This window comes from Heteronotia binoei, chromosome 7 (assembly GCF_032191835.1).
Source record: "Heteronotia binoei isolate CCM8104 ecotype False Entrance Well chromosome 7, APGP_CSIRO_Hbin_v1, whole genome shotgun sequence".
In the NCBI taxonomy this organism is placed as follows: Eukaryota; Metazoa; Chordata; class Lepidosauria; order Squamata; family Gekkonidae; genus Heteronotia; species Heteronotia binoei.
In genome coordinates, this window is record NC_083229.1 from 41,155,773 (window position 1) to 41,181,864 (window position 26,092).

A 26,092-nucleotide genomic window follows, 5' to 3' on the forward strand; every position below is an offset into this window, starting at 1 on the left:
AAGACAGTCTTACAATCTCCTGGCTATACTACACACATTGTAATTATTTACAAGCTTTAGTTCATGTTGCTGCCAATCCTGTTTTGGGCGTATCCCTTCAGAAATAGCTGCCCCCATCATGGGAGGATGCTTAGCCTTGTCTTGTTAACCCTGCCCCAGGCAGGTTTTGTCATGAGATGGGCTTGGGAAGCCCTGCTCCACACATTCTACTGTAGATTTTAACATACAGAAACAAACCAAAAACAACAACTGTGTGCTGAGTGAAGGTTTTTGCTCATTGCTTTAATAAAAAGTTCCCAAGGCACATTTTCCAAGTGGATTACATCAACAGCCAGAGGTGTGAAACATGTCAATCTTTTTTTTTTAGGACTACATTTATTTCTCCTTTCACCAGAAACATAAAATGTATGATAAATAACAGGGTGCTGCTTACAAAATTTCTACATTTTAATACCTCTAAAGACTTCAGGGCATATCAGGAAAATTGCTGTATTTTACAGACGTGATCAAATCTCTCTCTCACACACAGTTTTCTCTCCCTCCCTCCATCCCTTTCTGGCTACTCAACAGCCAGCATAAGAGATCTGCTATTTTACAGTTTGCTTCAGTTGCTTTTCAAGAGATTAAAAAATACTAGCTAGAACTATTTAAAAATTCTTGCTCCGTAGCTAGCAACCCCAGTAGTCCATCTACTCTCACATAAACTTGTTTTCTGAAATCTCACAACTCCATGTTGTAGTTAACTCTCACAACTCCATGCTGTAATAACTCTCCAAAGCTGAAAACAAACTTGAAATTCTTCAGATTTTGATTCTATTCCAGCAAAAAAAGAGAGATCGATGTTAAGCAGTACATAGAATCACCACAGGCATGACAGTAAGGCTCAAGCATTAAAGCTCAGATGAGAGAAAAATGGAAGAGCCATACCAGGAAAAGAGATTTATCTTCTGTAAATAGAACAGCTCTGTGGCTCACTAAAACAAACAAGTGTTATGTGAATCTCCAAATGTGACCCGCACTCATCACTGAAGTAATACTCAAAACGAAGCCCTTTACAGGAGCTAAACTAAAATACTGCACTCTGAATAACGCTACTAGGTTTGTTACAGCTGAGTCAATAACTGTTAACGCATAAGAGCATCAGGTATGAACTAGAGAATGATGCACAGGGTACTAGTTTATACCTGCTAATGACATTCTGTTACAGCTTATCAGAGTGGACTAGATGCATCATGTTGCTGTGCAGTATATACTAATTTCTATGTGGACTGAAAGTCCACAGAAATGAAAGGAGACTGCCCAGCAGAAGATCCTGGTTGATAGGGATTTGGGGGGGTTATTCCCCCAAAAATGGACTAAAAGCACCATTTATACAAGTACACCTTATTCTCAGATGTAAAAAAAGTTAAAATTTCCTTTGCAGTAGCACAAGAGAAACCACATCTGCAATACTTTACTGCAGCAACAAAAGCAATTCAGTGCAGAGGCAGAAACTTACTAGAATAGTCTAAGGTCTAGCACATAGCACACACACACAAATCTTACTGAAACGAATGCATCTCAAAGCTACTTCTGTTGTAAGGCAAATCACAACCCCACTATGATTAAAATTCTACAGATCGTTTTGGGGTGTTCCCCCTTCCCTCCATGGTGAGAGTTCTCCAAGCTCAATTTAACAACCATCAAAACAAATGACCAGACAACCATGAATTTTTTTCAAAACCTTACGACCACAAATTATTTTTCAAAACCTTGCATTCGAGTTGTTTGACTGGCATATATAGGCACCAATGATCACTCAATAAACACTACACAAAATGCATCTGATAGAAGTACACATACTCAGTTTTTAATATATACATATATTTTGCTGTCCTTGGCTCCTTTCTCATTTATGTATGACAGATGCATAAAGTCTGAAGAGGAATTCACGTCTAATCTTTGGATAAAATGCCTTCCTGTAAGGTATCCAGGGAATATTTTCAAAGCCCTCAAAGTAAAAATGCTTAAGTTTGTTTAAGGACTGCAGGAACAAGCTCAGAGGGGAAAACAAGGGAGAGATGCAAGATAACCAGGACAAGAGATACCAAATTAAAATTCTTTTAGTTTATTTTAAATAACCAAGCATGCAGTTATTAGCTTGACTTGCAGTGTGTGGATTTTTAAACTCTAATTCACCAAAAAATATTTTAGCAAGGCGAATGGAGCCAAATGGTAAATGCCACTGGTCATGGGTCAAGCAGGCACACAGTTCCGTGAAGTGGCTGAAATCCACAAAATCTAAGCCCTCTTCATGTTTGGAGAATGAATTGTCCATTTACTACAACTTGCAGGTCTTAAAAAAAACAGACCTGGAATACAACTATTCATATAGGGGAAAAAATCAGACATTTGCCAGCTCTTACTGAGGATATTTTTAATAGTAAAAAGATGCATAATCGACTGTATTTCTTTCTTTCACAGGTTACAATCACACTCCATTAAAAATCCATGAGACCTACCAATGTCTTGAACAACGCAGCCACCAGTCGCACCTAAGAAATATCAGGTAAGAGAGAAGGCATGTGCTCACCTACTTCCACCATGACCCTATTTTGATTCATCAGTCACCCAAATCAAAGCCAAACTGCTTTTTAAAAACTTTCCTGAATTTAGAAAGCAATTGGAGCAGTTGCAAAAGGAGACCACACACACAAAAAGGCCTCCAGATGTATATGCATAGTGTCAGGATCGTGCTCCGTATGTTCACGTCACTTATTTTGCATTTGCCAGAGTAAATAGGTCTAGTTAAAAACACAGTTAATTGCTATAACAGTGAAAAAAGAGCAGCAGCACACACAAAAATAAGGTTATTACAACTAAGACGTCAATAAGAGGTATTCAAAAATGTGGAAGACAGTTGTATCTTGCAACATCGATCAGAATTTCCCAAGGTCCTGAAGCAAGTTTCTCCGTTTTGCTATACAACACTCAGTCTGCAGTATTCCAGTTGGGTCAACGTGTGGGCATTTGCATGTTCTCACTTGATGTGTGTGTCTATATGTCATACGCGCAATATAGAAAAAGCACACTTTGTAAAATGACCTCATCCCAGTTGAAGAATTTTGCCCCCTAATGTCAGTCTTTGAAGGTCTCCATGACTTCTCAGGACTGGAAGGATATCACAGTGTTGATTTTATATACAAAGTATGACCTGTTCCAATATACTCGAGTGAAGTAATTCACGTATGGAGAATAGTTCATTTTAATCTCCTGACAAAATCGTCCGTATTTTGAATAGCCATAGCTGTCACTTTCTTCGCAATATACCTGGCAGAAATCAGAAAGAGTTTATGTATTTCATTTGTAGTCCGCCTTTCTTGCTCTTATTAAAGGTAATTATGACATTTTTAAAAAAATGTAATAAAACTGTATAATAATGCAGTAAAACTATACTACAAAACTTTAAAATGAGGCAACAGGAGTATAATGCAAATAATGCAAATGTAAATAATTATGCCCTTGTAAATAATTCTCTACAGCTTCTGCAAAAAAATGTGGGGGAGCCTTCCTGAGCCACAATGGAGAATCCTCAGGTATGGTATTAAACAAACAAATCTATTGATTTTTCCAAATTCTCCATGAGTTTCTTCTATTAGAAAATACTAATCCAGTGAAACTTTCTGAAGTGCACTGGAGAGGCCTCTCCTGATATTTTGGACAACATTTACCTTGCCACAGAGAAGTAAGTCCTTGAGGTAGCAAGCATACCCCAGATTCAAAACAGTACTAGCAATAATTCATGTTAGATCTTTGCTGTCCCATATCAAACTGTGTTTCTAGGCACTGGTTGTTTTTGTATTGTGACCTACAATGTATTCTGGCACCACCAGAGGGTTTTGTGGGACATTTATCTATCCCAAAATATACTGGAATTTGGCTGGGATATGAATATACCCCAGAATAGTATCTGTGGAAGTTATTCTCCCAAGCACAATAGTAGTGTTAAGGCTGCAGTCATGTGCACACCAGAGTAAGTCTACTGAGCACTGTTCAGAAAGAATTCCTATTAATGCATACAGATCAGGCAAATTAAATGGTAAAGCAATACATCTAACATTGCTATAGCAGCGAACATGTTCTGTGCTCTGCCCTAGACCCACCTGCCAAAGCCACCAATTACAAAGAATATATGCTTCTTTCAAGACGCAACCAAGCTATTTTACTCATAATCAAATTTTGCTACTTACGTGTCCATTAGCAATATCCAGTAAGTCTTTGATCCGGCACCCTCTCACAGGCCCAACTTCATTGCAAATCGAATCCTCTATAACCAAGTAAGTTGCTTTGTATGATGTCAGTATCTTATAAATATCTTCAGCTGATCTTTTGGAATAGATCTGGAAAATCTGTAGATTTAAATATGTTCAGTGAAGATGAAAACAATGAATGTTATGGAATATTAGGCAGGTTTTGGTGATACAATGATCTAATTTACAGACACAACAAAAGCAGTTAGTATCTCACAGACATGATGCTGCCTTATCCTGAATTAAACCACTGATCCATCATGGTCAGTACTGTCTACTCAAACTAGCAGTAACTCTCCAAGGCTTCCAGATCTTTCACATCATTTACTACCAGGGCTTTCTTTTTTAAGGAAAAAAACAGTGGGAACTCATTTACATATTATGCCACAAACACCTAGAAATCATTGGAAGTGACGTCACCCGTTCAGTAGGTTACTTTATCCATATTGACACAGAACAGTACAGTGCCATCAGCTCATTTCATGGATGTGTGTTCTCACACAGCCTGATGAGAGACCTTGCTTCACCCGCTCCCAAACATGACCAGAGAGAGAGAGAGCCACATGCAGCGAAGTGGGCAGTGGCGGGCCCAGCTTCTCCCAGGAGGGGGAGCTACTGGGTGGTTCCGCATCTTTCACTCTCTTCGCAAGCCCGTTGGAGGCTGCAGGCAGCAGAAAGGATGGAGTGCACAGTCTGGGAGTGCATGGATGCTTAGTGTCTTCCCTCTGCTGGAGACCTTTTTTTGAGCCAGAGCCTGGACCAAGCCAGTTCCTGCTCAAAAAAAGCCCTGCCTACTATATGATCCCAAACTGGAGATGCCAGGGATTAAATCTGAGACTGACTGTATGCCAAGCAGATGCTCCACCACTGAGCCATGACTACTCTCCTTCAAGAACACAATTATTGCATTTATTTGATGATCAAGAGCTATGTTGCATTAATGACAAATACAGTCTGAACTATGTAAACAAATACATGACTGGACCCAGCTGCTTGGAGTTAAAAAATGAACTGCAGTTATGCCCTACTTTAAATCAATGAATTTTACATCTGAATTCTAAACAACAACATTTACATAGGTTCCTTTTTATTTCAATGGCATTTGCTTTCAAACAAAGGTTCTTGCTATGGTCCTTCCAAGCAACTAAGCTTGCTGGAGCCACAGTTCTGAGAAGAATTATGTACTAAAGGTTTTGTCTCCCTGTGAGTCTACAACAGCATCTCCTGTGGGATCTTAAAGACTAACAAATGCATTGCAGCCTAAGCTTTCACAAGCAAAAGCCTATCTCATCCTATGCATGAAGTATTAATTGACAGATTGATGATGAAATGACAGATTGTGTGAATTTGACAGATTGTGTGTATATGGGAGGGGGCACAAAACCAAGAAGGGTAAGGGAGAAGAGATATTGTAAAATGTGGCGAAAAGTTTTGATATGCTGGGCCCTCTAGCCACATTTTACATGTCAGTATGTCCAGAATCTTTTCCCTGGATCTTGTTTTCAATTCATTTATATAAAGTATTCTATCCTGTTTCTAAAGGGGCTTGGTGGCTTCCAGTAACCATTAAAACAATGCAACAAAACAAAAAGCGCTATACAATACCATATCTGTATCTTGGAGTGTTGGATAATTTAGCCTCCCTTTGCTAGACTTAATAAACAGAAGGGGGTGGGTGGGTGTTTAATTAACTCCCTCCATTTGTCAACTGAACACAACACGTCATTTGTCCAATGAGATTTGTTCTAGTTGATCAGAGACTATGCAGCAATAAATCTGTTAGTCTTTAAATTGCTGCAGACCACCTTCTGATAAATCCCGCAAAATGTTCCAAAATGTTTTCAAGCTCACAAGACAATGCACTCACATTCTCATTCCTCTTCTGCAGGTCTTCATCACTGTACACGGGCAGATTTGTCACCGTCCATCCAGTGCACAGCTTGATCACGCCCATGAGCTGTGGGCTACCAGCAAACACAGCGGCAATAGGCGCCTGCCTTCTGCAAAGACAACACACCTGCTCTCTCATATTTCCATACAACTGTATTGCCTAAAACTATGGCAAGCTTTGGTGTTAAAAGCCCACATCAACCACAGTGTGAAAACCATGATCCCAGCACAAGAAGATGCTGTGCATTTTTGTGACACATTCAATTAAAAGCATTCCTAATTGGTAGGGTATGGTCAAGCTGTAACAGCAAACATGGAAGAGGCTTGAGCTCACTCACATTTCCTCCTCCCCTCATGCATCACTCACTAATCAGTTGTTTCTGGTTTTGCAGCCATGGGGCAGTGGTTACAGTCAGGGGTTTTTTTGTAGCAAGAACTCCTTTGTACATTAGGCCACACACCCTTGATGTAGCCAATCCTCCTGGAGCTTACAGAAGGCCCTGCATTAAAAGCCCTGAAAGCTCTTAGAGGATTGGCTACATCAAGGGTGTGTGGCCTAATATGCAAAGGAGTTCCTGCTACAAAAAAAAGCCCTGGAGTGTTGGACTCGAATCTGGGCAACCTGTGTTCAAGTTACCACTCTGCCCATGAAATTTGCTGGGCGACTTTGGGACAGTCACCCTCTCTTCATCTTCACCTACCTCATAGCTGCTTCTGGCTTTGAGGGAAGCCACAGCTGGCTAACTATGTCTTGTTCCAAGTTTGGGAACAAACTTGCCCTGGGTTTCAGGACAAGCAAAAATCAGTTGGCCAACCCATGCACAATAGCTTTCAAAATATAACTTTCTTAAAAAACCAGAAACAACTTTTCGCCCTGTGATGTGTGGATAAAGATGAAATCCTGGAGGTTGCACTAAACACTAGTACTAACCCCAAAAGGTCAACGTACACAACCCATACACCCCCTAAGGAGTTTGATCAAGCAAAAACATCCTATCATACAATGCCTATGTGATAAGAAACAATGATGAGCCATAGCTATTTTTTTAAATTGCAGTAAGAAGAAATAAAAGACAAATATGGAATGGGATACTTACTTTATCCAGGTCATGAGTCCTACTGTATCAGGGTCATAAAATTCTTGCAGTTCTGCAAGTTCTGCCATTATCCTAGGAAAAAACTAAAAGGAAGCACCAAGGCTATGAACTGTGGGAAGACAAATTACAGAACTTTAAATCACGCAGGAAAGAGGACTAAAAAGAAAAACCTTTGTAGCTTTACCACTAGATCAAGTTATCAGCCCTCACGATCCCTTCTTTGTAGCGGCCTTTATGGCAGAATACACTTTATTCTTCATAATGCAATTTAATAGAAATACATCTCTCCAACTTAAAACCATTCCAGTAAAAAGACTTATCAGTCTATTAAGAAAAACCGTTCATAAATATATTTGTGCTAATGTTCAGCACTGAACTGAATTCAGCTCTTTGTTACAAACCAATCACAGCTGTATGAAATATACTCATTCTCCCATGTAATATGTTATGTGTCAAAAATGACGTTCTGCTGTCTACATTGGACAACAGGTCAGTCTCAGCACTGAAGCATAAGCTATCATACTATTGTAACTGGTGATTGAATCCAGGGCATTATGTTGCTGATCTAAAAATCATTGTTTTACTACAAAAGAACTTCAAAGGAACAATCTAATGCAAAACTGCTGAATTAGAACATTTCCCTCCCCGCCAAATCTTAACAAAGACGTTGCACTGACTCACTACAGGTACTAATATCTTGCACTACCAATATTAATTAGTCACGCTATAACTCAATCTTTCTTATTGGATCTACATACTATGTTTTATCCTGCATTTTCCTAGAATACATTGTTTGTTAAAATATGCATTGCCTACTTCTACCCCACTCTTCTGTTAATATAAATGAATTTAGCTAATGAATTGACACATCATACATCTGATGGGAGTGAAATCTGGCTCACAGAACTTCAGGCTGAAGTGACTAGACTGTATAGCAACTAAAGGGTCTCCTGTTTTGCAATGCCATCTAATGGCCACAATAGTTTTATGACATGTTTCAGCCAAATACTTTCAAACTTAGGTACTTGATTTTGAAATCCTACCACAAAAGATGGCAATATATATATTCACCACCTGAAAATCAGTTCTCTTATTAAGAGGTCTATCTCCATTACCTTGGATAATACTAAATAATATCATTTTCACACACTGTAATAAGGCTGAAGCACTAACATGGTGTGTGTGTGTGCGAGAGAGAAAAAGCAATCCTTTATATGGGTCTGCAGGTTGAGGAGAGGGCAGCCCAGGCTGCAACCACACTACTATGATATAACTTAGTAAAGTAATTCCATAAAGATCTAGGCATTTGTACCAGGCCCAGAGTCAAGGCACTTGCACTCTGTTTTCAGTGTTCACTGTGTATAGTATTACCTAAGGACAAAGTTTGAGTCCAGTGGCATCTTTAATATCAAAAAGTTTAATTCTGGGTATAAGCTTTCGTGTGCATGCACACATCAGATGGACACAGAAGTTTATACCTTGAATTAAACTTTGCTGGTCTTAAAGGTGCCGCTGGACTCAAACTTCAGACCAACATGGCTACCCACTTGAATCTACCTGTTACCTCAGTAATCCTCTCAATGGCACTGAAAAAGGAGGCTGATATTCTCCTCATTTAGCAGATACGGAGAGAGGACAGGACTGAGAAAGAATAAAAATGAGTTTCCCAAGGGCCCCCCATGAGTTTGTGGCAGAGGATTTTTTAGATTTACAATTTATTCTCGTTACCATTATGCCAGTGTGGTTTGCTGTGTTTGTCAAGAGTGTCGGACTAGGATCTGAGAGACTCGCATTCAACTCCTCCTCTGCCATGAAAACGTTTTGGGTAACTGTGAGCCACTGTCACAGACTCAGACTAACCCACCTCACAGGGTTGTTGTGTGCATAACACAGATGTAGAGGAGAACATAAGAAGTAAATAGGTGACATATACTATATTAACACTTGACGGGTATGTGTATATATTTTTCCTTACCTCCTTCCACAGGCTGAAACCTATGATAGTAGGAACAGCCATGCTCAGGATTAGAGCCTGAAATATCAAACACACACAAAGTAAGAATTCCTTTGGTTCTCCTCTATGTATCTCAAATGCCTGCACTGCTCTGAAATATGTCTTTTGAAAGTTTATTTCAGTTTATTAAGGGCACAATGGTGAGCTCATACAGATTGTCGGGTTGCCAGCCTCCAGCTGGTGGCTAGAGAACTCTTGGGATTACAACTGATAGAGATCAGCTCACCTGGAGAAAATGGCCGCTTTGGAAGGTGGACTCTATGATATTATACCCCAGTGAAGTCCCTCCCCTGCCTAAACCCCGCCCTCCTCAGACTCCATCCCAAAATCTCCAGGTATTTCCCAACCTGGAGCTGGCAAACCTATACCCATGCCATGTGTTAGTTTCAAAACATGCACGCAGGTCGCTCTTTGTTAAGGTTCACCCACAGCAGGCCCAGCAGTCGGCTTTAAGGGAAAGACTGTTTGTTCCTGCCTAAAGGGAGTTCATTTGTGCTCCCAAAACCAACCAGAGCTTTTAATTTCTACACTGATGGATTATATGCACTGCAATGAGATTACATACAACCTTAAAATGAGTTATCTTCAAAAAGAAAGATCCATGTTGGGGAGAGGGCACCGCTGGGGGTGAGAGCACACGACTGGGGTGGGGGGGAGAGAGAATTGCTGGCTTTGGACATAGGGTTGCCAACTCCAGATTGGGAAACTCCTGGGCATTTGGGGGTCAAGCCTGGGAAGGGTGGAGTTTGGAGAAGAAAGTATAGTGACCTTAGTGTGCTATAATGCCATACAGCCCACCCTCCAAAGCAGTCATTTTCTTCAAGGGAATTTATCTCTATAGTGTAGTGGAAGGTGGCAATCCTAACTGGTCACCTTACTGCTTTGAGTTACTGTTCTCTATCTTCTTCCTCCATGTTTTGACATGACATCTAAATTTGTCAGGTCCTGGAAAATCCCCAGATGTGTATAATTTTTGACTGCCTTGTTTTCCCAGCACTTCAATGCTTCCTTTTTAAAAATGTTTTTTGCTTTATGTAGCTTTACATCAATAGATGACTACTGTAGGCCAGGAACTCACCAGCAAGATGGGGTGTACAGCTTTCAGTCGCACCCACTTGAAGAGGGTCATCCAGAGCTCAGGGGAGCACACCCCAAAAGCTGCAAGCATGCAAATGTAAGGGGTCCACAAATACTTCATTCTAGAAATTCAACACACAAAACTCAATGAGGAGACTGTTATTCACAAATAACAAAATGCAACTAATTCCATGGTGCTTTCTCTGAATGTCTTTTGCTCAGGCTGGTTCATGCCCAGCACTCACTGTAAGGAAACTCACATCTGTTTTCCTACATCAATCAGCAAAATCTTTCATTCAAATTTACCTTAAGATTTGGACCCAGCAATTGCATATTTGGTGGCAGACAAAACATACATTGGGAAGTTGCATTTGTATTGACACAATTCAGCACTGCTGGATTCTACAGAAGAGTGTACCTTGTGCTGGCATTGTTCCCACATATTTAAGTAGTACATAGTAGGACCCTTTTGTATGAACAGAACTGAGCCATGAGCATAAGATCTCTTCCCCCCTCTCAAAAAAAAAAAAGAACCACTTTCCTTGTGTATGGCTTTACTATCAACTTGCAAATTAAGACTAACCACAGTTTTTCACAAGATATGAACCAACAAGCTATGGTTTGCATATGCCAGCCAGAGCAGACTAAGAAACCATGGTTTGGATTGCCAAACTTGGCTTGTTGATGATTTAGGCAAATTATGGCTTAAACTACACTATTCAGTAAAGGTAAAGAGGAGAAGTCTGTGACAGGCTTCTGCTATTCCAGCTATAGTTTGGAGGGCTGCCTGGAACAATCCAGCTTCCCCCATCCAGAAGGGGAGGCATCCCAGATTTCTTGCTGGCTCTCATTTCCTACTGTGCAGGCAGCCAGTTTGCTCAATGCCAAGTAGAAGTCCCCTGCGAGAACCCAGAGAGCCAGTTGTACTTCTGTGCCATTTAAATTAATGGTACCACAGGAGATGGAGATTAGTCCTTTCTAAAAAAAGAGAATATGCTCTTCTTCATTAATCACTTCAAGGCCTATTGCTCTTGGCCTAGACAGAGGGGCTAAAGCACTTAGCAAGTGCTGCAACTTTTCCGGTTAATATGGAATACAAGGTTTTCACAAATATTTCCTTTCTGTGAAGGAAATATGACAAAAGCTTGGATCTGGTACTAAGGAACTGAGAAGCACTCACACAAGGCTTGGCCTTCCCCTTCTTGCTCCAGCCTGCTGTGCCCCTCCACAGCCTGCCTTTGATGGGTCATGGACCCCCAGGAAAAATATGGGGTGGGGGAGTAAAGTGGGGAGGCAGGAACAGGAGGCAGGAACTGACAAAAAATGGCTTCACCACCATATTACTACTGGTAGAAGCATCTTCTGGCAGCAGAAAATGAAGACCAGATCCAAGCCAAAATCTCACCCAAATGGCGTCATTGTACAGTAGGGGCAGGCATCCCTCAACATGCATGCCAAGTCCAACAGATCCTATTGCCAGTACAATAGCTTTTGGAAGCCCTTGTCACCAGCATGAAGTGAAAGCAAAGACAAATGATAATGACAAGAACAATTAGAACAGATGCCCAAAACACAAGACAAAATCCTCTCTTTTAGGAAGCTTTTTGCACTAAATAAACTGGAAGGTAATTAAAGCTGAACTGTGAACCAGACTACTGGATTCGTTCTGCTCACCATATACATACTTGTATGTATATTATATGTACACACAGAGAGATGGAAACAAAGCCTCTAAATGCATTCACCAAGTTAACAGCAATTCTTTGCTATTTCCAATAGAAATAAATCCACCTTGAAAAACCTCACCCTTCCATCATCATTGTAAGTGACCCCAATGAAATGGTGTGCAACACATGATACACAACTTCTGGCCTTTCTCCAATCCTCCCACTCTCAAGGGTAGATGTTTCTCTGACCGATTCACCACTGCAGCATTTGGAAGAGAAAGACACAAGTTCTTAAACAGGGGAGACACAGCCTGTCTGACAGCTAATTACAGTATCATAGCAGTCATCCAAGTCTCTTTGTAGCAGCAGAAAAGGGCAAAAGTCCAATAGCATCTTAAAGACTAACAAAATTTGTGACAGGTTATGAGCTTTTGTGAGTCCCTGAGGTATCTGAAAACGTGAGCGGTGACTCACAAAAACTCATACCCTTGAATAGATATACTGGACCCAACGTTATTCCTGGAGAAGCAAGTTAATGCAGCTGAAAAGGAAAAAAAGCTTTCTTCCAACTCAACCAAGCCTGAGAGCTGGTCCCCTTCCTTGATACTGCTGACCTGGCCACCTGGATCCACGCCACAGTAACATCGAGACTAGACTACTGCAGTGCATTGTATGTTGGTCTCCTCCTCAAAATCCATCCAGAAACTCCAGCTGGTGCAGAATGTTGCAACTCAGCTATTATCAGGAGCTAGATGGAACACACACATCATTCCCATTCTGCAGGCACTTCACTGGCTGCCTATCAGTTACTGGGCTCAATCTTAGTTACTGGGCTTCCCATCATGAGATGCACATAAAAAGCTCTTCATGGCCTTGGGCCCTCCCCCTGCACTCTCCCATGACAGCTTTGCTCATTGGAGTACGGTCTTCTGCAGGTGCCTTGTGGAACAGCCTGCTTAAAGAGGTCAGGAAGCTCCCACTCTCCTGTCTTTCTGCAAACCACGCAGAACTTATTTAAGAGGGCTTTTTTATGGCGCCAATAAGAGTCGCACTGTGTTAAATATTTCACTAAGTTAATCACATAAATTCTTAGAGACTGTGGCCTATACTACTGTGTATAGCTTGCTGAAACTAGGATCCTACTATGTAATTTTTGCATCATTTTAATACTTGTGTTTTGCTTCAGTTCTGTTTTTAGACTTCTGGTTTGTTCCTAATTCCTACTGCATTGCTTCCCGAATGTCCCGTCTTATCTCTTGTATGGATTCACTGTATTGTAATCTGCCTTCAGTCCAAATGAGACTGATCTCAGACTATGTGTACAGTTTTTCTGGATTGGAAGCTCCTTTCATTACAACTGGCAAACCAGAGAGACATTCAGCAACTGGCAGAGAAGACCATCATCATGATAGCATTGAAAGAAGCAGGCTGAGAATGGTCAGATATCAGCTTACCTAGTTCTCCTAAAAATGACTTGCCCTACAGAGAAAAGGCAAATGATGAGCACTAAAACATAGAAAGGCAACAGTGAGGACTGAGTGAGCCGCAGAAAGAACTCCTGAGATGGTGTCTGAAGTGACTCTTGACAAAGGAGCCAGTTCATTGTGAAGTTCCTAAAGAGAAGAGCGGGGGGGAAGAGGTTATATTTCTATCCACTGCAAAAGGGGAGATACACTTATCCACTGCAAAAGAGGTCATATCTAGGGGGAGAGCGAAAGGGATTGCTGTAAGTGGGGAGGGCAGGAGCGAGAAGGGTTGCTAAAATGGCTTCCATCTATTTCAGCCTAACAGCTGACAGATGCATCAGCCCTGCTGTTAGGTTGAAATGGTTGCAAGCCATTTCAGCAATCCCTCTAACCCTCCCCCCCCCGCCTACCACCACAAGACGCATAAACCTCCTGATAACCACGTGGAGGGCCATGAGAGGATGGTTCAGGCGAAATCACTCAAACCTTGGTTCATGAATGACAACCCAGACAAGTTTAGTACTGAACTTAGGGTCGTGGGCCCATCCCTAGTCGCATTCCTATCTGTTACATTTTCTTCATAAGTATTTTCCAACTTCAAATCATTCGCTAAAAATATGGGAAAATGCCTTTGGAAATAAGTTAGAAAAGATGCTCATAATATATTTTATAAGCACTTTGTGCTTTAAAAAAACCAGAACACTGTGTGTCAATAAATATAAATTCTGCATTTATTGCAAGTCTATTTTTCATAATTCGTTCTGCTGCTGTCATGAAAAAGGATACAGAGGTATGCAGGGCATTGAAGCAGGTCCTTTCAACAGCAGCTCTATCCCGAGATCCTCAGGAATCTGCTTAATAGTGCTGTGGAAAGCCAGTTTGGTGTAATGGATAGAGCATCAAAGTAAGATCATCAGAGAGCTGGGTTCAGATCTTGCACTCTGCCATAGATGTTTGCTAGGTGACTTGGGGCCAGTCGCACACTCTCAACCTAACCTACCTTCATGAGACAAGAGAGCAGGGGATAACTAGGGTTGTGAGCTACTTTGAGCCCCCCACCGGGGGGGAAATGTGAGTTATAATAAAAACCTAAAATACATCCTATGTGTAATTTCACCCTTTTAAGGCCACTGAAGTAAAAGAAGGACAGGTTTCTTACCTGTAACTGATGATCTTCGAGTGGTCATCTGTGCAGTCACACACATGGGTTATCCGTCTGGATCGAACCCGACCTCTAAGAATTCAAAGCAATCTTAAGCATTAATTTTGGCGCGCACTCCCTCTCGTTCTGGGGAGGAGGCATCCACCACGCATGCCTAGAACGGGAGAGAGGCGCTCCACCCACCCAGTTTCTTCTAGCCGCTGTATAGAGAAATCTAGTAAGTAGAGAAATTAAAACAATCCAGCAGCGGGGAAGGCTGGGCGGGCGTGTGTGACTGCACAGATGACCACTCAAAAATCATCAGTTACAGGTAAGAAACCTGTCCATCTTCTTTGTGATCTCTGTGCAGTCCCACACATGGGTTACTGGCAAGCTATTTTGCCTGGAGGCGGGTGCTGGATCTGTAATAAGACGACAGAGGTTAAGCAGGCATATGAGAAAATAAGGAATGTACTTGCAGAATAGAAGACTGGGGACGTCAGTAAAAAATACAGCCTGTCTGAATGACGCGTCACGCTGAGCACGGACATCTAAGGCTTAGTGCGTGGCAAACGTAGATGGAGAAGACCAAACTGCAGCAGTGCAGATGTCTTCCATCGGGATGCCCTTGCAGAAGGCTGATGATGTGGACACGGCTCGAGTGGAATGAGCTCGTAAACGTTCTGGTACAGGTTGCTTAGCCAGTCTGTAGCATAAGGAAATGGCCACAACTACCCATTTGAAAAATCTTTGGGTTGAGATTTTGTGACCCTGGTTGCGGGTTCCATAGGCTACGAAAAGTTTAGTGTCAGTGTGGAAAGAACGTGTCCTTTCAATGTAAAAGGCAAGAGCCCTACGCACATCCAAATTGTGAAGGGCCCGTTGACCTTCATCACTAGGGTGTTGGAAAAATGAAGGCAGAGTAGAAGGTTTTCCTAAATGAAATGGTGAAACGACTTTAGGTAGAAAGGATGGGTCAGGGCGTAATATTACTCTATCATGATGGAAGATAGTGTATGTAGGATCTGTCCTGAAAGCACAAATGTCACTGACCCTTCTACCCGATGTAAGTGCCACCAGCAATGCCGTCTTCCATGACAGAAGGTGCAGAGGGATAGACGCCATAGGCTCGAAAGGTGGTTTTAAGAGTTGGCTCAGGACAAGAGATAAACTCCAAGTGGGCTGTAGCTGACGAATTGGAGGTTGGATGCGCAGGATTCCCTTCATAAAGACTTTAGTTGCAGAGTGGGAGAAAACAGTGCATCCCTCAATGCGAGGATGAAAGGCTGAGATGGCTGCTAGATGCACTTTTAAAGAAGAATAAGTTAGTCCCACCTTAGAAAGAGACAATGTATATGTTAAAATCTGAGCTATAATGGAAAGTTCAGGATGGAAATTATGATTGGAAGCATAGATCGAAAAACGTTTCCATTTCAGAGAGTACGATTTCCTAGTGGAGGGTTTTCTGGCATTAAGCATGACATGGCAAACCTCCTGAGGAAAATTCAAAAACTGATCTTCCAGGAAGTCAGTTTTAGAAGACCAGGGTCGTGGTGTAGGACCTTGCCTTCTTGTTGGTAGAGTAAATTGCATACTCTGGGAAATTGGAGGAACGTGTTGTCCGACAGGAGAAGAGAGTAGTGAACCAGGGTTGACGAGGCCACCATGGAGTGATCAAGATACAATTGGTCTGATCTAGCTTGATTTTCTGGAGTGACCTTGTGATGAGAGGAATCGGTGGAAATAAGTAATGCAGAGGTCCCGACCACTGGTGGAGGAATGCATCTCTCGGACCTCAAGTGTAGAAGCGTGGACACTGGGTGTTGTGCGGTGAGGCAAAGAAATCTATCTCTAGGACTCCGAAAATTTTGAAGACTGATTGAAGGTATTGGCGATTGAGGGTCCATTCGTGATCGTTGACTAGGTGTTGGCTTAGTGCATCCGCCTTCACATTCTGAACTCCAGGTAAGTGCACAGCTGTCAGAAATATGTCGTGCGCAATGCTCCAATGCCATAGGGATATGACTCGCTTGCAGAGGCGGACGGAAGCAGTGCCCCCTTGGTGATTGATGTAGAAGACAGTGGCAATATTGTCTGAAGTGATCTGAATGTGTTGGCTGTGAAAAGATGGTAGAAAAGATCTCAGAGCTCTGTGAACTGCCAAGAGTTCTAGGCAGTTGATGTGGAGGGATCTTTCATAATCTGTCCATTGACCCTGAACTGTCAACGTTCCCAAGTGGGCTCCTTGAAGAGTCCTTGACCATCAAAAGGTAGGTCTTCGATGTTGAACTTGATGTCAGGCTGTAAAGTAGAAGAATGGAGCCAGGCATAGCGGTGTAGGGCGATGGACGTGGCCATGGTTCTAGATGAACACGCCACTGCATGACACACTGAATTAATTTGTTGCTTACTGACGTGAGAGAGCTCCTGAAGGATGTGCGATGCCTGTTTCTGTGCCGAGTCTGGTAAGGACGGAACTAAAGTATTAAGTTGGGAGGTCAAATTAAATGTGTATGCCAAAAAATACGCCAGATAGTTGTGAATTTTTGAAGTAGCAGTGGAAAGAGAGTAGATCTTTCTCCCTAAAGTATCCATTTTTTCCCCTTCTTTTTCAGGTGGAACCGGGTGGTGCGTCTGCTTAGACTTTGATGATGTGAATGATCATAGAGTTGGGCACAGGATGGTTGAACAGAAATTTTGAATCTGGTGCATGAATTTTATAGAGAGACTCAATCCTCTTGGATGTAGGTGGGACTGATGCTGGTTTGTCCCATGCCTCCTTTAAAGCTTCTAGATGAACCAGGAGCATAGGGAGAAAAAAGCCCGCCGGCAAGTCTGCATGCACCAAGTCATGAACCACGTCTGACACTCTGGGTAGGTCAGTGGTGAGTTTGATATTTAGGGCGGCAGACATGTTAGAAAGTAAGTCCAGGTAAGCCTTGGATCCCTCCGATGGTGAAAGGTCGGCTGGTTTGGTAATATCCAAGGCTGGAGAATGAGGTGCAGAAGTCATTGATTGGGAAGAGTCTGAGTGCTCGGCTTCAGATTCTTCAGGAGCATCAATGGCAACATCGGTGGGAGCTGAATAACTAGGCTTGGTAGTCAAGGAAGGCTGTAGTCAAGGAAGACTTAGTTGTCAAGGAAGGCTGTTCAGGTTGTTGTTTTGAAGATATTGAACAGACTGAAGTGGACCTGGCTGGTGATAATGGCTTAGATACTAAGGCATAATGTCTTGGACGGTGAGGGCTTCTGAAGGATCTAGTACAGGAGACCTCCTCACGGTACCAAGGATGGTAGGAGTCTTCACAAAGTCGATGTTCCCTGTACTGATAATCCATCTCACGGTACCAAGGGTGGAATGATTCCTCACGGTACCGAGGGGGAAGTGGTTCCTCACGGTACCAATACCGATGTGACTCCGAAGATGGTGACCTATAGTACCGTCGGTACCGACGGGGGGATGGTGATCTGGAATGCGATGGGGTAAAGTAGTAGTAGCGTTCCCGACGGTGATGTGGGGATCGTGCCAGTACGACTCGAGTGGATGGCTCCCTTGGAGTCGATGGTTCCCTTCGAAGAGGAGACACTGGGGAGGCTGTCTGCTGCTTACGAGGTAAAGAGACCTCTCGAAAAGAATGTGGCTTGAGAAGGTTAGATCGTTGACTCCGAAGACGCGGTGATTCAGGTGACTTGGTGTTGAGGATCTTTTCCGGTAAGGATTCGTGGATCGAAGGTAATAAGTTTTTTATTTATACCCCGCCCTCCCCGCTGAAGCAGGCTCAGGGTGACCTTGAAAGAATATGGACGATCTCTTCGGGCCTTGTATCAGTATGCTCGGGTGGAGTCGGTACCGTTGACATTGAAGTTGTAGCAGGAGCAGTCCGGTGCGATGTCGAGGTCATAGTGGGAGATCTAGGAGCTGAAGACCGATGATCTGTCCTCGACTTCGATCGATGGGTTGTTGAATCTGATGGTTTTGTGGAAGTCGATTCCATGTTTCTTTTTGGAATCGTCAGACTTCTTGGAGTGCTTCCTGGACTTATGCTTGCTCGGAGCCGATGCCACGGAAGCTGCCGGTCGAGCCATTTCCTTTTGTGTGGTTAGGGATGATGGCGAAATTTGAGATCCCGAGGTTTGAGACATCACAGGCCATAGAGATGACTCCAGAAGGTGGCTTTTGAGCCTGGCCGCGCGATTCTTTTCAGCCTGCTTCCCAACTGACTACAGTGGAGGCAGGTGTCAGTTCTATGGGTCTCCCCCAAACAGAAAAGGCACAAGGAGTGTCCGTCTGTAGACGGAATCTTAGCCCCACACTGTGCACTTTTAAAAAGTGATTTTGTTGTCCTTCCCTTCCATCCTCCCAGGAAGAGGGGGGAAGGGGGAAGGGAAGGGGAAAGAGAAAGATAAGGATAGATTTTTTTTTTTTTACGATACTGGAGAGGTGAAGATGAAAATTTGAAATGAAGAACGATGAAGATGCAAGTAGCGAGGTGAAGATTCCAGAGAAAAGACGGAGACGCAGCGATGTAGGTATATCCTGGACAGCGGTAAAGAAGAAACTGGGTGGATGGAGTGCCTCTCTCCCGTTCTAGGCATGTGGATGCCTCTTCCCCAGAACGGGAGGGAGTGTGTGCCAAAATTTAAAAGATTGCTTTGAATTCTATGAGGTTGGGTTCGATCCAGACGGATAACCCATGTGTGGGACTGCACAGAGACCACGAAGAAGATCTCAGAAGAATTCAACTCTGCTTAGGATGACACTGTAAAGCATGTAGGAAACCTTTACAATCACAAGGGCCAGCAACTTTAAAAGCTGTAAGTCTTACAGAGCAATCCTGCTCAGGTCTATTCAGTCAGCTTACTCCCAGAAAAAAGGTTCTTAGGATCACACTGTTAGGAAGCCCAGCTTTGTGGCTTTTGCAAAACTGCAGCCCTCAGGGATCTGTTTATAGGAAGCTGTAGACCAATGAACACACAGCTGTAGTATAACAGTCTCAGTACATCAAGTTGGAGGCCCTTAAAAGACAGAAACACTCAGACAGACTCAGCATGGTGATCTTTGTCTAACTCATTTTTTAAAAAGTAGTATCACTTTAAACTTACTTTGTTTTGTTTAAACCCAATTTTATTTCAAGAACTTTCATCAAATGCTCATTTTCTTTATGTGGAACAAATGTCTGGAAAGCAGATGGAAGTGAGTTAGCACCAGTTTCAACAATTCACACTCTTCTTTTATGTCAATAAAAGAGAAATGCACTGAATAAGCATCCATAGTGAAAGACATATTTTCTGTTAGGAGACAAATGCAGTTGTATAAGAGTCCTGCTATGCAAGACTCATGGAGGATAAGTCCATCAATGGCTACTTGCCTATCAGTGGCTATTCGCCATAATAACCAAAGAAACCTCCAAATTTAGAGGTCATTGACTTCTATATACTGATTCTAGGAGGCAACATTAGGCAATAGCCTTGGCCTCTATGCCCTTCTTATTGCCTTTCATGGCAACTGGTTAGCCACTGCACAAATCAGGATGCTGGGCTAGATGGATCACTGGTCTAATCCACCAGGGGCACCTCTTTGGTTCTTATAACTTTTCCTGCTTTCAGAAACAGGCTATCAGCAGACCACCTACTTAGAAGATGCTTGGAAAGCATCCACAGCAGTCAATGTTAGTAATAAAAATGCAAAATAGGCATGATAAACATTAAAACGCAGAACAAAAAACATAGCAGAGAGCAGGAACAATCCAGTGTCACTTAAACAGTGGAATGGATACAAAAGAGAAAACACCCCGAGGGCCTTCATAGGAAGGTACCATAACAGAGAACACCCAGCTCCAGACTGTATCAGCATCTGCTTCCTTAACATAAGAGCATTCAGAATAAGATCTTCCCCAAAGCACTTATTAGGATCTTGGAAAATATTAAATTGTAATGGGCAATATCCTTTAATGCTGCTTCTGAGAATCAGGGAACCTAAAGAAACTAAGCAGAATTCGGGGGAGGAGAGAGCTGGGGCTTGTGGGGAAATCACAGAACTCACCTTCAGCCTTCAAGTATAAGTTGTTCTGCAAACAAAATTAAATTCTGGCAGGGCGATTTCTGCCAATTCCTCCCCTTCCCTGCAGCCCCTGCATCTCTTCGTACTCTGTAAGCATGAGCCCTACCCTTGTCAGGTGCTTTGGGGGTGTGATGGGCTTTTTTTGTAGCAAGAACTCCTTTGCATATCAGGCCACACGCCCCTGATTTAGCCAATCCTCCAAGAGCTTACAAGGCCTACTGTAAGCTCTTGGAGGATTGGCTACATCAGTGGTATGTGGCCTAATATGCAAAGGAGTTCCTGCTACAAAAAAAAGCCCTGGGGGTGGGCAGAGGAGGGAAGAGTATAAGGCTGCAGAGGGAAGATGGAGACATCTGTTCCATGAGCTCATTCCATTTATGGTCCACAGTTCCAATAGAATGTAATTTTCTTGCTTTGCCAAGGTGGTGACTGCCTTGGGAAATAGCTTATTTGTTCATCAGTTTAGTACATTCTGTCTTTGGCTGGGAAGAATACCAAAATGCATAAGAATGGTGTGGTTCCCCCCATCCTGCAGAAGGCTAATTTAGCTAAGACAATCAGATGCAGCCATTATTATGTTTAATTTAATTATACAACCTTACCTTCACTACAAGATTCAATGTTACTGTTATTGTGGATACAAAATAAAAATAAAACACTTTCAGCATTCTTGAAAAAAGTGTCCCTTTTTTGGTATTCATCTGCAAAAAAAAAAAATTGCATGTAAGAAACAAACTGGAAGTCTGTCTCCCCGCCCCTCACACATCAGTACATAAAAACATAAGAGAAGCTATGTTGGATCAGTCCAACACTATGTCACACGGTGGCCAAAAAACAGATGCCATCAGAAGGTCCACCAGTGGAGTCAGACTCTAGAAGCCCTCGCATTGTTGCCCCCCAAGCACCATGAATACAGAGCATCACTGCCTCTAACATAGTATTCCATCTATATCTTACAGTTAGTAGCCACTGATTGACATCTGCTCCATATATTTACCTAACCCTTTTGAAGCTACCTACGCTGTAGCTGCCACCATTTCCTGTGGCAGTGTTCCATGTTAATTATTCTTTTACACTTACATTCCGTCTTACTGGACTGTATATCCTCTCTGACACAGAGAGCCACTCCTCACCCAACTCTTCCCTCCTTATCCTTTCAAAATAATGTATACAGTATGTAGAAATTATAGTATTTTCCCATTCCCACTAAGTTTCTGAAATACCCATGATACCTATGTTCTCCTCTGACACTAAGCATTCCAGCTCTCCAATTTTACCTCGGACACTTCTAGCATTTGTATATAAATGTCTATAATTTCCCAGACACCTTAGGCCCTGCAACCTTTCTCCTCCAGCCTCTAGACCTCATCAGGCAAACAACGTTGTTTGTCCTCTCAGCTATACCTCCACTTCCTCCAGAATCCTATAAGCTCTCAGGAGCTACAGCAGCCAAATTATGCTCTCAGTTTTTCTCCCTTTAACTGAGTCAACATGCTTTGCCTTCCTGGAGAATATTCAGGCCAGATTATTTTTGTGGGAACCCCCCTTTCACCTAGTTTTTCTGCATGCTTAACTAGTTCCTCCACCCCATAAAAAGTTTACAGAAATCCCTCTCTTGCCTGTAGCTAGCCTGGTTTTTCCACTTCCATCATTGGCACAAGCTACCCACTGTGCTGCTAGACAGTGCTATCAGAGTGAAGCGCTAATGAAGACCAATAGCTGAGCTAACAAATGAAATCCAGTTATTATTACCTGGAGGCATTTTGCAAGCAGTACAGCAGTAACAAGGCTCAACAGTGGAGAGATTAATAAAGCCGGATTCTCAAATTGCAAAATGTAGCCCAGGAAGACAGAAAATCCGTAGATTTTGTACACTTCATGTACCTGTCAAGGAGAAAGATACCTGCTAGCAACAGAAAGGCATACCTGCAACAAACATTAATCTTGTGCATTTACAATTTTTAAAAAATCAAAGCATTTTATACTTCTAGTCTGCCATGTTGGGAAGGATTGATGGTGGAAAGTGTGGTCAGGTCACAGCCAACTTATGACAACCCCTGAGGGTTTTCAAGGCAAGAGATGTTCAGAGGTGGTTTGTCATAGCCTGCCTCTTCATAGTGCCCCTTGTCTTCCCTAGTGGTCTTCCGCCCATGCACTACTAGCTTCCACTCATGCACTAGTAGCTTCTGAGATAAGACTGGCTGGCTTGGGCTATCCACAGAAGGACGAGAGCAGGTTTTCTTTAAGAATGTAAAAACACACTCATCAAAGAGATAATCAATGGGATTAAAATTCCAGCATTCTCCACTTTAAAAAAAAAAAACACTTCTAGTCTTTCATCCCACCCTCGCCCCATATAATGTAGGATGCCTTCTTAAGGAAACAACCCATCATTGGTGTTGTTGGCAGTGCGTACAGTGTGCTATCATGTATGCTCACCTCAGTTTTGGAACAGTCAGTACACTGAGGCAGTGAGGCAGATCAAATTGGGTAGGAAACCTGATTCCCAGATGAACTGGAGACTATTTTCTTTTTGCATCGTTTTGGAGGAAGTCCCAAACCTGTTTAAGAAGTTTCTCTATAAGCAGTACTTGTCTTTTCTCTGTTAAGTTTTTTGATTTCCAGAATCCTAACAATTCTATGCCGCTTTTTCTCTCTTCTGCTGTGACCGGTTGCGCGGTCTTTGCCAAGTTCTCCCACAAGACATTCAAGATCAAACAGTTTCTTGCTAAGAAGCGGAAACAGAACCGTCTCATTCCACAATGGATCCGTATGAAAACTGGCAATAAGATCAGGTACAACTCCAAAAGGAGGCACTGGAGGACCACCAAGCTGGGCCTCTGAAGAGAAGCTGCTCCAGCCCTTGTAGCACATCTTGGTCTGCATCAAGACTTCATATGGCCCTTTGCCACCAACCCGCCACAGCCGTATTTTCAAAGCTGACTCACGTTGTGCATATTTTCTTTAACAGACCTTTATTTTCACAATGGCTTTTTTGAAAGAATTAAAACCAAATAATGGGGGGGGGGAAACAATTCTATGCCACCTAGCTCAACAGCACTTGACTAGCTGCTAGTTTTGTGAATGCAGGAAGAACCTCAGAATTTGACAGTCTGTATTTAAAACTGACTACAGTTTTCCAGATAAAGGCTGAGCTATTTGGGAGGCTCAGCTCAAGTCTCACAACTGCAGGAGCTATGCAGAATGGTAGTGGGAGTATTTTACAGATGAAAGTTTGCATAAGAGCCTTATAAGTTTTCAAGAATTCTGGCACATATTGATCTTCCAGATTACTGCTTCACTTATTGTCAGTGTAAAAATGGAGGGAGGGGATACTTATTATGATTTAAAGCATCCCTTAAATTACTTCTTGGCTAATTCTTAGGACCAGCTCACAGCCCAAAGTGCTTCAGTTTACTTAGTTTAATTGTATGCTCGTTTTTTATTTATTTATTTTATTCCATTTGTGTCCCGCCCTCCTCGCCTAGGCGGGCTCAGGGCGGCTCACATAGGCATGCATGTGCATGAGTAACACAGTAATACATTAAAACCATAAACCATAGAATAATATAAAAACATAAAATACATAAAATATTTCGGTGCTATAATCTTTTTTAAAAAGTATTGCAGTATACGGCAATACAATGTACTGTTGATAAGAACTGAATTGCAAGATCTCATGTTCCATCTTTACAGTGATGCAAAAGTCTTTGTAAAGTTGGTCCTTCTCCTTTGTTTCAGGAACCTCTGCTGTTTTAAATGTGTTACAATTTCAAATTCAAAGGGGAAAAAAACTAGTGAGGCTACAACCAACAAGAGGAGGTTCTGGCTACACATGGGTCCCTAAGAATGCATGAAAATTAATTCATGGAGTGGACATGAAGCTGCCTTGTACTGAGTCAGACCACTGGTCTTATCCAGGTCAGTATTGTCTATTTAGATTGGAAACAGCTCTCCAGGGTCTCAGGTGGAGGTCTTTCTCTTTACCCTACTTGCTGATCTTTAAAACTGGAGATGTCAGGGATAGGATAGGAATAAGGAATGGCATTTGATGCCAAGCGAAGAGAGAAATTAGCAACTTGACTACTCCTTTTGAGCATAAAAGCCCATCTGACTTAGTATTGCCTGTTTTGACTGGCAGCACCAGTTACCCAAGATCCATTAATTGCAAATACCAGGGACCGCACTCGAGACCTGTTCACACAGAATGTTTTACCACTGAGTGAACTGCTTTCCTTCCACAAATTCTTTAGGATCTGGGCCCATGAGTTTAAGATAAGGATGACGGTTCTTCACCATGAAATAGAAGCAACAATTAATCCTTATTGAGTGTGTATCACAAAAGTTAACTGACAGACCCAGCTTTAGAACAGGAAACCCCAGCCTTTCTGAGCCTATTGGCACCTTTGGAATTCTAACACTGCATGGTGGTGGGTGCAGCAGCAAAATGGCTGCCACTAAAGCAACGTTTTGACAAGTCTGCACTGGCTAATCAGAACCACTGGGCTCCAAGCACTTTCTAAAAACACTTGCCAGACACCAGGAAAGGTGTCAACAAGCACTATGGAGGCCAAAGGCACCATGTTGGAGACCCCTGCTTTAGAGGACTGGCAGGAGACAAGCACCATATACTAACAAGTACATATTTTGTTTATAACTTTTTTTTAAAAAAAAATCAAAATACCTTTTCAGTCTGTGCAGGCGATACGGTGTCTAGCAAGAAGAGACACACAGCCTGAACAAACAACAGATAGTGACTGTATTCCCACATCAACATAAAAGTGTATGTTGAAGCGCTCACCAACAGGTAGGAAAATCTCTGCAGCAGAAAAGGAAGCAAACAGGGAGAATTAAAAACCCAAACAGACGCCCTAGACGCAAAGCAAGTCCCAGTTCAGTCCCTCCCTCCCCATAAGCCTAGAAAAATGGTAAGACTGAATTGGGCATTTAGGTTGCGGTCCAGGTCAAAGGGTTACATTAGAAACACTTGCCATGACATTTTACTAATTTGCCCTTGGAAACAGGAGGTCTAGCAGCTTCCTTCAAAAAAAGAAAAGAAATAAAACCTCGCATTACTGGAGGGGGAGGAGAAGAGTTGGTTTTTACACCCTGCCCTTCACTACCTGGAGTCTCAGAGCGGCTTACAATTTCCTTCCCTTCCTCCCCCCACAACAGACACCCTGTGAGGTAGGTGGGGCTGTGACTAACCCAGTGTCACCTAGCAGCTGCATGTGAAGGAGTGGGGAATCAAACTTGGTTCTCCAGATTAGAGTCCACCACTCTTAAGCACTACACCACAGTGGCTTCTAACAAGATCCCACAGGCCCCAGAAGAGAGATGCTAACAAGAGCCCAGAGGTCCCGCAAGAGTTTCAGGGCCAGTGTATGCAT

The 26,092-nt window shown here is 42.5% G+C and overlaps 2 protein-coding genes across 2 annotated transcripts in view; one reads left to right on the forward strand and one right to left on the reverse strand.

Moving 5' to 3' along the window:
• Positions 1–254: 254 nt before the first annotated feature.
• The window catches only part of DPY19L4 (dpy-19 like 4), a 40,312-nt gene continuing 14,474 nt past the window's right edge, over positions 255–26,092 (reverse strand). Inside the window, exons 8-19 of the mRNA XM_060243484.1 lie at positions 25,387–25,521; positions 22,455–22,586; positions 21,305–21,403; positions 19,745–19,818; positions 13,489–13,647; positions 12,174–12,293; positions 10,369–10,489; positions 9,252–9,308; positions 7,277–7,359; positions 6,157–6,289; positions 4,230–4,388; positions 255–3,309 (exon numbers count right to left, since the gene is read on the reverse strand). Coding sequence (XP_060099467.1) covers positions 3,145–3,309; positions 4,230–4,388; positions 6,157–6,289; positions 7,277–7,359; positions 9,252–9,308; positions 10,369–10,489; positions 12,174–12,293; positions 13,489–13,647; positions 19,745–19,818; positions 21,305–21,403; positions 22,455–22,586; positions 25,387–25,521 — 1,437 coding nt within the window. The 3' untranslated portion in view covers positions 255–3,144. The remainder of the gene's footprint in view (positions 3,310–4,229; positions 4,389–6,156; positions 6,290–7,276; positions 7,360–9,251; positions 9,309–10,368; positions 10,490–12,173; positions 12,294–13,488; positions 13,648–19,744; positions 19,819–21,304; positions 21,404–22,454; positions 22,587–25,386; positions 25,522–26,092) is intronic.
• LOC132574784 (putative ribosomal protein eL39-like 5) lies at positions 23,130–23,721 on the forward strand. The gene is made up of 2 exons (XM_060243020.1): positions 23,130–23,156; positions 23,328–23,721. Exons 1-2 carry the CDS (start codon positions 23,130–23,132, stop codon positions 23,544–23,546), a joined length of 246 nt encoding a protein of 81 aa, XP_060099003.1. The 3' UTR covers positions 23,547–23,721.

Bases quoted from the DNA above. Each gene is read 5' to 3' on its own strand.
- LOC132574784 (XM_060243020.1), top strand. From the start codon at position 23,130: ATGTATGCTCACCTCAGTTTTGGAACA. The intron at 23,157-23,327 runs GTCAGTACACTG...TTTGATTTCCAG, and splicing joins CTCACCTCAGTTTTGGAACA to AATCCTAACAATTCTATGCC.